General features: G+C 55.1%; 1 protein-coding gene across 1 annotated transcript; it reads right to left on the bottom strand.

The window, feature by feature from the left end:
* Positions 1–6: 6 nt before the first annotated feature.
* M1AP (meiosis 1 associated protein) lies at positions 7–7,812 on the bottom strand. Its single transcript, XM_019556438.1, has 7 exons — positions 7,704–7,812; positions 7,221–7,394; positions 5,957–6,107; positions 3,573–3,714; positions 1,950–2,156; positions 673–822; positions 7–366 (listed from the first exon to the last, which is right to left on the bottom strand). Exons 1-7 carry the CDS (start codon positions 7,810–7,812, stop codon positions 217–219), a joined length of 1,083 nt encoding a protein of 360 aa, XP_019411983.1. The 3' UTR covers positions 7–216.
* Between the last annotated feature and the right edge of the window lie 3,922 nt (positions 7,813–11,734).

Below are 11,734 nucleotides of genomic sequence, written 5' to 3' on the forward strand. Positions count from 1 at the left end.
GTCTCACAGGTAGCAGCTTCCTGCAGATGGACTCGGTAACTAACAACCAAGCAGAACAGCAACAAGGGAACTGGTGGTGGGAAGCACCCGGGGAAGAGCAGCTCCGGCACTGGCCTGACCACTTCCTGCGCCGGCCCACGTGGCTCCAGCAGGCCTGGGGCCCGGCACAGCCCAAGCCCCGGTTGCTGGAGGCGGGGGGGGGGCTGCAAGCGGCGCTTAGGCCTGGTCATCCTCATCAGAGAAGAGGGAGAACTCACAGGGGTCCTTCCTGGCCACGGATGTGCGCAGCACTTTGGGCACAGGGACCGCCATCGGCAGGGGTGCCACTGTGGCCCTGGCCTTGCTGGGGGGCTGCCGGCTCGGGGGCTGTAATGCAGGGAGGCAAAGTGAGCGCAAGGACAAAGCTGCCTGCAACCTCAGCAGCTCATGGCCTCTGCCCCCCACTCCAGCAGCACTGCTTAGCGGCATGAGGGTGCTGGCATCTTCTCCCTTTTCAGGCTCTGACAGTCTCTGCTGAGACCTCCATGCTCCCCCCATCACCCCTTCCTGACCGCTTCAGTGTCCCCAGTCGCAGAAGGGAGGATGCTGACTGCCTCTGGGCCCAGCTCCGTGCCCGGGACACGTCAGGAGCAGGTGGCACCGGGCAGCCAGCAGGCAAGAGCTGTGCCATACCTGTCTGGGCGGGTGTCGCTCCCTGGAGCGGTGCTGAGCCAGCTGCCAGTGCAGGGGCCGGGACAGCTCACCCCGCAGCTGCTTGTAGAGGTTGCTCCTCACGCGGAGTGGATTGTAGATGGGCTCCAGCTCCAGGCTGCTCAGGGCGCTCTGTGCAGGGTGGATCAGACCGGGCCTGGTTGGTACAGGGCAGTGCCCGTGGCTTGAGCTCCCTCCCCAAGAGAGCACTGGGCAGACATGGGGGTGCCAGATGCACTGGCCCCAGAGGCCGCATTCCCGTGCTCCTACCCCATCCTACTACCCTGCAACCCATGGCTGCTCCCTCGCCCACCTGGCACCAGTGGTGTTGCTGGCCACCTGCAATGCTATAGCAGACGTGGTCTCCTGGAGCACCGTCCCAGCCTCCCTTATCAGCCATGATGCCTTTCTCCCTTGTCAGGTGCTGATCCATCTCTGCTGACAACCACGCCTGGACCCTCCTGCCCTCCCATCTTCCCACCCTTGCCGCCTTTGCCATCGCTGGCAGCACCTTCTTGCCCTCCCTGCCACAAGCTCATCCTTTCTCCACCCCAGGCTTCAGACTTGCAGGTATGAGCACCTGAGTGGTGTCCCCCTGCTGCACCTGGCAGGCCTGTGCCCACCATGCTGTGCCTGGCTGTCCTTGCCTGAAGTGGTTGCTCCTGGGGCAGGGAGACCTGCAGCCCTGCGATGCCCCTGGAGCAGCCACAGCCCTGTGAGAAGACAGCTCAGGCCAGGTCTCTGCTGCCAGGGAGGATGAGGCACCTGCACCTCTGGCTTAGCAACAAGCCCCATAGGGGACCTCAGCATTTGGCCCTCAGGACATGCTGCTCCAGGCCATCTGCCTGTGCTCTGCTCCTCCTCTCCTGTCTGGATGATGCCTGGTGGGGACAGGACTAGCTGCTGTCTTGGGCTGGGTGGGGACCCTGCAGGGCCAGGTCCTGCTCTGCCCCTCCCCAGTGCTCTTGGCCAGGCTTCCTCCACCCCAGGGTCATTGTGTGGCTCAGGCTGGTGCTTGGAGAAAGCCTAGGACATTCTTCGGCCACCCCTGGCTGCCCTGACGCACACTATTCCTGGTTTGCTCAGGAGCCAGGCTCTGCGGGCAGGACCGGGGCTTCCCTGCCTGTTTGGAGCAGGGCAGGGAAAAACAAAGCTCGGACTTCTGGGCACCTGATGAGGAAAGACAGCAGCCTGGACCGCCTGCACAAAAGCAAGTCTGCTACTGGCTCCCCAGCCCCATGTGCAGACCCCCAACTTGCCTCAATGGTGCTCATTGCGGCCTCGGGTAGCTCAGCATTGAGGGCTGGGAACACGCAGGGCAGCAGGAGCTCTCTGACCGCGATAGCTCTGAGCAGCAGTGTGGAGGAGTCGGAGGGGATGACGGCATAGTAGGAGGTTGCCACGATGCTCCAACTGGGGCTTGCACTCTGCGGCTCATGTTCGGCCAGGAGCATCCAGTCCCATTTCTGGAAACAGGAGCCAGAAGTGGCACCATCTGCAAAGCTGCAACAGGCCAGCCCCTCCCACCAGTGCCGGGTCCTGCGAGGCCACTGGGCTCTGGGGCAGGAATCTCAGTAGGCCACTCCACTGCCCTACCCCTGCCCATGGCCCACAGAGCAGGGGCTTCAGATGCAGGATCCGCAGGGTGAGCAGGGCGGGCGGGCTGGTGGGCAGCACATGGCAGAGGGACAGGTCCTGGGGCATGGGCCAGGGACCACTCATCAGCTGGGTGGAGAAGGGCCAAGCAGGGCATGGGGTTGAGGCTCTGCCCAATCTGCTACACGGACAACCCCTGAGGGGCAGATGAGGAGCTCCATCCCAAGGGCACGTGGCCATTTCAGAGACAGACCAGTACCTGCACAGCACTCCTTGAAGTGGTGGAAGGGGCCACAAAACATGCCCTTGGGTTTGACCTGGTACCAAGTTGGCAATCACTCCTTTTGGGAGCACCCATGGCTTTGGACCCACAGCTACAAGCACCAGGATGGTGTGCTCCCCCCACACCCAGCAGGCCTGTCCCCATCCTGGCTGTAGACCCCAGCTGCAGAGCTTGACCCCAGGGAGCAGCACAAGTGAGACCCTTCCCCTGTTCAGCCTAACGCTCCTCTGGGCAATGTGACTGTTCGCGTCGTGCCTGTGTGGACCTGGGGCTGTGGACACAGGCACACCAACAAGCTACTGCATGCACAGATACAATGCACAGGGCATCAGCTATTCTGTGCTACCTGCCCAGTGCCTGCTTTTAGCCCATGGCAAATGTGAGCTGGCTTGCCTTTCCAGGATAGTGGGGTAAACTACTGCAGCCACTCAGTGCCTTGTTCATGTACCCAGGCCCTCTCCTCTCCCTCCCTCACAGATGGCAGGGGGCAGAGAGACCTACCTTAGCCAGCCCAGCCTGCCCCTGGCCAAGGCCCTTCCTGCTGTGCTGCCCCAGAGGGACAAGCTAGGAACCCACAGAGCCCACAGTCCTGCGGAAAAAGCTTGGCCGATCCCCCGGCATTTGGAGGGCTAAGCAGCGGTGTCCACAGGAGGATGCCCAGGAGGAGCTCTGACTGGGGAGGGTGCCCACGTCCCAGAGGAAGAGTCAGTGGCAGCTCGACCAGGTCCAGCTGGTTCAGAGGTGTATGGTCCTCTCCTGAGAGCCCAGAATTGCGTGGGGCTTGGTTCAGATCGCACCTTGTTAGGCCACCATCTGCTTGACTGAGAGGCCCCTTCCCCGCTCCCCTGTGCTGCAGGAACTCTGCTGAAAGACCTGGGTGCAGCTGGAGCCTGGGACTGCACCAAAGCTGCTGGTCCATGGGACAGCTTTCGAGAGGCAGGCCAGGCCATTTCTCCCCAGACCTCACCTGAGCCCAGCCAGCTAAGGCCTCACTGGCACTCACCAGCAGGCTGTGACACAGTGCGTGGAAGTGGTGCTGGTTCATCTCCAGCTCATCCCAGTCCAGCTGCCAGCAGCTCGTCGGCTTGATGATAAAGGGCAGCCCATACAGCATGGACTCACAGACCCCCTCACGTTTCAGAGCCCTGTCAGGAAAGAAAGACCGTGCCCAAGGGCCAAGTTCAAGACCATGGCACAAGAAAGCCACGGCCTCAGGCACTCACCAGGGGCCAGCAGGGAGTGGGAGCCAAACTGCCTGTGCCTGACTCCACCCTGCGCAGGAGGATGACTTGGGGGTTGTGATTGACAAGATGAACATCAGCCACCAAGGCGATACCGCAGCTGGAAAAGCAAACAAAACTCTAGCTTGCATCTACCGATGCATCTTGAACAAGACCCAGAATGTCATCCTCCCGCTGTACTCAGCCTTGGTGAGGCCGCAGCTGGAGTACTGCATCCAGTTCTGGGCTCCAGAGAGAGTCCTGAGGAGAGCCACACGCATGATCAGAGGTCAGGAGAACAGGCCTTACGATGAGAGGCTGGGAGCCATGGGACTCTTCAGCCTGCAGAACTGCAGGCTGAGGGGGGACCTGGTAGCTGCCTATCAGTACATAAGGGGTGTGCATCAGGATCTGGGGGAACGCCTGTTCCCCAGAGCACCCCAAGGGATGACAAAGTCCAGTGGTCACAAACTTTGCAAAGACCATTTTAGGTTGGACATAAGGCAGAACATCTTTACTGTTCAAGCCCCCAAGGCCTGGAATAGACTCCCTCCAGAAGTGGCGCAGGCACCTACTCTGGACTCATTCAAGAAATGTTTGGATGTTTATCTTGCTGGGATCCTCTGACCCCAGCTGACTTCCTGCCCCTGTGACAGGGGGCTAGACTTGATGATCTTCGAGGTCCCTTCCAGCCCTAATGTCTATGAAATCCATGAAATCTATGAATCCACCCCCGACCCTAAGTGAATCCAAGCTGCTGCATAAAGGGGTGCAGGGCTTGTCCCTCCCCTCATTGCTGTTTTTTGTCCCCTATGGCAGGCTTCCTGGGAATCCCCCTTTGCCTGAGACATTAGCACTTGCCCCTCATTAGGCCCCAGATGTGTTGCATGCAATTCAGCTCAGCCCCGGGGTCCTGGCACACTCCCCACGCAGGCAGCCACACGCTTTGCTGAGTGGTTCCCCTTGGATCACAAGCCCTCGCTTTCTGCCCTGAGCTCTGGTGCAGTGCTGTGGACTGCAAAACAGCTGGTGCCTCCTCCCCAGTGGTCTGGCATCTGCAGTGACCCTCAATAATCTGCATGCTCAGAGCCGGGGGGGTTGAAATGGTCCCATAGTCAGTATTTGGAACTTGCAGACCTGCTAAATGCCTTTTCACTCATCTTTGCTACCTGAAGAAAACAGTGGAGACTGCATCACGGTGACCAACCAAGCTGCTCATTAACGAAATAAAAATCCCAGCTGTGACAAAGCCACAGAAGAGGATGCAGAGAGAGATTGGGAGGATGTCTCTATGACTGCCATTATTAGCTCTTATTTTCAGAACCAGAGTGAACACCTGACAGGAAGGAGAACTGCACTTCTGAGTCAAGTCTGAGAAAATGAGCGCTGTTTGTCTCCTTCAGCTGTGACAGTCAGCCACCGTGACAAGTCAACAACATACTGCACAGACCTAACCCCATGGGAGCTGACACCTGGCTGCTGGGTGGGACCGGGAGACCCCAAAGCTCCCTACGCTGCGCTGACAACCAGAAGCTAACTGCGTTTTCTCACCAGGGTGGGAAAGCCTACTAGGAAAATGGAGGAGTCTTGACCTAATGATTGGCTTAACACTCAAACAGCAGTAGGCAAGAGATGTTGGCACCTGCCCAGTGTGGCTCTAGGAGGCAGGGTCCTGGGGGAGCGCATGCAGGGGCTTGCACAAGTTTGTCTCTCTGGACTCTAACTGCTGCTGTGCTGCAGCACCTTGCTGAGCTGGCCTGTGTCATTGCAGCTGCATGCAGTGGTGCAGTGAATGTGTCGGTGCTCACCCTGGTCCCTTTGAGCACTGCAGCTGCCTCCTGATGCTGCCAACATCAGTGCAGCACCTCCCATCCCAGGGAGATGCTTGCCCCATACCCTCCAGACATGGGTGCTGAGTGCCCTAGACTCTGCAGCAACATGACCTCCCCCAGGCTCTGAGCAGATATGTGATGGAGCCTGCAGCCTATGGGGGTGGGCAGTAGGGGCTTCCCATGGTGGGTGGGAGCCCATGGCTTGCTGCTCCTGCCCCTGCTGGCACCAGGTCCTTGGCAGGCTGCTGTGACACTCCCATCTCCTGGCTGAACCAGGGCAGGAGGAAGAGGTCAGCAGCTCGCCAGGCCTCCCAAGCCCTCACGCAGACACCTACTTGATGGCCCTGAGCCTGTACGGCGAGGCGGATGGACCGGCTGCCAGCTGCAGGGGTGTGCTCAGGTCGTCCATCCTCATGGTGATGTTGGCTGCCTGGGGGAGCAAGGCCGGGCTGAGGATCCTTTCCTGAATGTCGCACTTCACACATACTATGAAGAGGAGAGAGAGGAAAATGGGGCACAAAAAAGAAAAGAAAGGCTCCGATGAGCCACAGGCTGGGGCCAAGGCACCCCTGACTCAGGGCCCCAGCCGCCTTCTCTCTCCCAGGCCTGTCTCAATCTGAAGAGCAAATTGAGGGAATTGGAGGACTAGAAAAGGGCCAGCGTGGTCCCTATATTCAAGGAAGGGAGGAAGGAGGATCCGGGCAACTACAGGCCAGTCAGTCTCACCTCCATCCTTGGTAAAGTCTTTGAAAAGATTATTAAGGCTCATATATGTGAAAGTCCAGCAGGAAAAATTATGCTGAGGGGAAACCAGCATGGGTTCGTAGCAGGTAGATCATGCCTAACTAATCTAGTGTCTTTTTATGACCAGGTTACAAAACACCTGGATGCAGGAGTAGGGGTAAATATTGTTTACTTAGACTTCAGGAAGGCCTTCAATACGGTATCCCACCCCATACTGGTGAACAAGTTAAGAGGCTGTGACTTGGATGATTACACAGTCCAGTGGGTGGCAAATTGGCTAGAGGGTCGTACCCAGAGTGTGGTGGTGGACGGGTCGGTGTCGACCTGGAAGGGAGTGGGCAGTGGGGTCCCGCAGGCCTCGGTCCTTGGACTGATACTCTTCAATGTGTTCATCTGTGACTTGGATAAGGGAGTGAAGTGTACTCTGTCCAAGTTTGCAGATGATACAAAACTGTGGGGAGAAGTGGACACACCAGAAGGCAGGGAACAACTACAGGCAGACCTGGACAGGTTGGACAAATGGGCAGAAAACAATAGAATGTGATTTAACAAGGAGAAATGCAATGGGCTGCACCTAGGGAGGAAAAATGTCCAGCACACCTACTGCCAGGCATGCTTCCATGGTAGGAGCAGAAAGGAGTCACAGTGTGATTGAGAATCAGACCCGTGACCCATACGCCCAGACAGGAACTTCCCCCGTGCACCTGGAAATGGAGCACTGCAAACAGACAGCCCTGTTCAGTCACAGGTGCTGCATTAGTGGCACCCAAGCCCCAGGCAGAGACACCCCAGTAGAGACACCCTGGGGTCGAGACTCCACAGCCACAGCTGAGAGGGGGAGAGAGAGAGAAATACCTAGGCTGGTCCTGGGGGCAGCGCAGTGAGCAGTGCCTGCTGCAGGGAGGAGGAGGAGGAGCTGCTCGCGGTCTGTGCCGTGGTCATGCAGCCAGGTTTTGAAGAAGGTCTCCAAGCTGACCACGTCATTCTTGAGAGTCTGCAGGTCAATGTCCATGCCCAGGATCGAGCTGTCTGCAGAAGGAAAGGAGGTAACTACAGAGGTATGCCCAGTTCGCTCCTACTCCATCACCGCCACCCCCACACAATATTCAGACAGTCCCCAAAACGGGGGATGGGACCTCGAAAGCTATTGCGGAGCACACTTAATGCATACCAGCTTCACTGCTGCCTCTGCAGAGGGCATAGCACAAAGCAAGAACTGATTCCTTCCACCCCTACCCAGAGGTCTCACTGTACGCCAAGGGCCATGCCCATGCCATGGCCAGCAGCAGATGTGTCTGCAGGGGTTAGTCATGACAGAGGCAAACCAACCACTCCTACCTGACCACAGCTGCTGTGGCCCAGATTGTGAAGATTTTATCTCCACAGCTCCCATACTTCCTTCCTCCCTTTGGTTCATGCTGAAATAGCATCTTCTGTTAAAGGCCATAGTGTACTTCCTGGTCACAGGACCATTGCTCCCTTTGACAGGTGGGTAAACTGAGGCAGGGACTTGGCATGTGTTTCACAGTGAGTCAGTGCTGGAGCTAGAATTAGGAGCCAGGAGCCCTGACACCCCCATACTTGGTCCCCCAGACCCCACTGCCCCTCATCAGTAGTCCAGAGCCAGGCACTGGCTGCCCAGTAGCTGCATGGGTACAAACCACCATAAGACAATAAACTTGCAAGCTCAGCCATGACCAGTTTCTGAGGAGGTAATGAGTAGGAACTTGGGCTCAATAATGCCCTGCTCTGTGGGCAGATCTCCAGCTACATTTCATGCCTAGACCAAATCCTGTGCACTCTTATACCTGTCTGGAAAACCCACAGGAGTGTGAGCTGCCCCTCACACTGCCACCCCTTACACTCAGTATACTCCTCAAAGACAAGTCCATCAAAAACTGCTGCAAGAAGCACTACCAAAGACTCCTGAACTGAGAAACAATGGTGACTGATGAAACCATTAAACCCAACCTGTAGCATCCAGGAAGGGAAGTACTTGCCAGTCCGCTAACCTCTGAAGAAGTCCACCCGGTAATAAGACAGATGAAGAACAGCAACGCATCTGGCCCTGACGACACACCAGCTGAGGTCATCGAAGTCAGTGGAGAAACGATGACCAACAGGCTCCACACAGTTTCTTAAAATCTGGATGGGACACTGAGGACATTCCCACTGACCTAGGGAATGCCAGTATTGTCACCATTTTTAAAAAGGGAGCTAGGTCTGACCATGGAAACTATCGAAATACAGCCCTCCTCTCCATTGCTGGCAAGATCCTCACTTGAATTCTGCTGAACTGACTGCTCCCTCTTGCTGAGAAAATCCTTTCTGCATCTTAATGTGGCTTCATACCATCAAGAGGCATGATGGACATGATTTTTGTAGCTTAGCAGATCCAGGAAAAATGCCAGGAACAACACCAGGAACTGTGCATGGCCATTATCAATCTGACCACAGCTTTCAACTCTGTTAACCATGAAGCTCCATGGAAGATCTTATTGAAGTTTGGCTGCCCATGGAAATGTATCACCATCCTAAGACTCCTTCATGACCAGATGACTGCCTCCATCCTATGCAATTGCTCCACTATGGAGCACTTTGCCCTTCAAACTGGAGCCAGGCAGGTCTGCATGATTGCACCAATACTGTTTTCTGTCTTTCTTGTGGTCATCAGGATGGTCATCCATGATCGTGTGGCACAGGCATTTGTCATCAAGTACAAGATGGATGGGAACCTTTTCAATCTCTCACCTCCAGGCCAAAACCAAAGTTACATTGATCTTGATTGTGGAACTTCAATACGATGATAATTGTGCTGCTGTTGAGCATAAGGAAGAGGACCTACAAATGGCATACCAGTGCCAAGCCTACCAGTGTCTGGGACTGACTCTTAATATCAGAAAAACAAAGGTGCTTCATAAGCCTGGTCTGTGCCAATCAACTCCCCCAACAAAGATCCTCGCTGACAGACAGGAGCTGGAGAGTGCTGGACACTTTGCAGACTTTGGCAGCCATCTCTCAAAGAAAGCCAACATGGATGAGGAGATGCAGAATCAGATCCGATGTGCCAGCTCGACCTTTGGAAGACTATCATCATGTGTTCAATGATCACATTAGGGCTCAAACAAAGGTCCTACTACATAAGGCTATCATAACCCCCACTCTTCTCTACAGCTGCGAAGCTTGGGTGACATCCTAAAAGGCCAGAACGCCATCACCAGCACTATCTTGGAAAGACCTTTGGCATAAAGTGGGAGGTTCATCATACAAATGCCAGTGTCCTCACTGACACTAACACTGCCAGTATGGAAGTGTTGATTATTCAACATCAGCAGCAGTGGATGGGGCACTGTGTGCACGTCTGATGTGCATTTACAAAAATAACTACTCTACTCCCAACTCAGCCAAGGAGAAAGGACACACGGGAGCAAGAGGAAATGCTTCAAGGACACCCTTAAGGTAAACATTGAGAAGTGTGGCATTCACACCACAAATTGGGAAAAACTAGCCTGGGACAGGTGTATATGGTGATGCCTTGTGCAAGAAGCTACATCTTACTTTGAAGAAAACCATCTCACCCTGGAGGCAGAAAAATTACAGAAACAGAAGGAAAAGAAACAAGACTAAGAAATCCATGGTCCAACCCTCCCTTTAACCACCACCTGTGGCATCTGCCAGAGAGTCTGTGGCTCTAGGATTGGCCTTAGCCATCAGTGGACTCATCTACAACCCTTTACTTGACCCGTGGAAGTGATCATCCTCAACCATGAGGGGCTGCCGACAGCAACAACTGGAGACTGTTAACTCTTCAGCAGACAAAGAGCTGGGGAAACAAAGCTCCATGCTGAGACTGGGTGGGAGTGTCTACATGTACATTTATGCCAGCTTAAATTTACTGTGCAGTAAGTGGGAATAGGCTGGCGTCTACATGTGCAGGCATCAAAGCGCATTAATGCTGTGTATGGACTGACTTGGGCCTAAAGTTAGCCCCAAGTCAGTCCACACACACAGTGTTACTGAGCAGTAAGGCATCTACATGTGCATTACTGCTCCGTAAGTAATTGGTTGTAAATTTGATACCTGCATCATGCAAGTATCAAATTTATGCTCAAGTCAGCATAAGTTGCCGTATTTGCCGCACAGTATGGACGTGCATGTGTAGATGTGTGCCCATACTGTACAGAAATTTCTGTTACTGTGCAGTAAATGCTCGTGTGTAGATGTGCCCTGTGTTGAGGAACATTAGCTCCTCGAGGCATGGCACTGAGTGCACAAGCTGACGGATGCTTTTATCTTCCCTCAGATCTTGCTTGCCCTTCCTTTCTCTAGCAGCACCATGCTGTCTATCATTGTAGCCCTGCTAGCAAGATACATGGCTCCAGTAAAAAGAAACTTAGCACAGTCTGTTCCTAGAAAGCAATGCTGCAGGTGTCCATGGCCACTGTGTGGCAGCTGCCGTGAAATGCTGCTAATGTTCTTGAAGAGAAATAAGCTAGAGAGAGGCAGTTCCTGGTCAGCCATCAGCAGTGCACAGATCAATACTGGGTGTCCCGGATCTGCCGAGATGTTTTATTGGTTTCTGTCCTGTGAGGAACGCATTGGCTCTTTAGCTGTCATGCTTGCTGCTTTGCTGAACATGCACAGAAAGGTGGCATGCTTGCTGGGACCTAAATGTTTACTCTACTCCATTAGCAGAGGGGTTGGTAAAGCCAGACATTTCAGGGGCTGTTAGAGAGGCAGGGGAGAGGAGAAGCTATGGCAGTCCAGGCATTTCCTTCCCTGCTACAGGCTACCCACCATGCCTCATTCCTTATCAGTGCGCCCTCCCCTCAGTAATGATGCTGTACCTGTCTCTGCCACTCTCAGACCTGTGCCAGGCACCTGAATGACAGGAAGAGGCTTTCAGCCCCACAGGCTTGTAACAAGGAAAACGTCACAGAGCAAGGGTGACCAGCTTGTCCCAGCTGCTGAACGACTGCTGCCGCCAGCAGCTCCTGCAGCTGCTGTACTGCAGCCCTTGCTGACATGAAATGCTTCTCAGACAAGGGCTCTGGGCCCTGTCCTGCTTCCCTGTTGTACAGTAGGTGCAAAGACTGCCATTCTGGTCCGCACCACTGGAAGTAGTGAGCAAGGGTCCGGGACAGGCTGGCCAGGGGCATGCCGTCAGGACTCTTCTCTCTCTAGTGCAGGTGGGAGTGGGAAATGTAGAATCATAGAATCACTGAGTGGGAAGGGACCTAGACAGATCATTGAGTCCGACCCCCTGCCATGGGCAGGAAGGAGCACTGGGGGTGGCAGGGGTCATAAGACCCCAGCCAGGTGCCCGTCCAGTCTCCTCTTGAAGATCTCCAGGGAAGGTGAGAGCACCA

This window comes from Crocodylus porosus, unplaced genomic scaffold (genome assembly GCF_001723895.1).
Source record: "Crocodylus porosus isolate Cpor-Errol unplaced genomic scaffold, CroPor_comp1, whole genome shotgun sequence".
Classification (NCBI taxonomy): Eukaryota; Metazoa; Chordata; order Crocodylia; family Crocodylidae; genus Crocodylus; species Crocodylus porosus.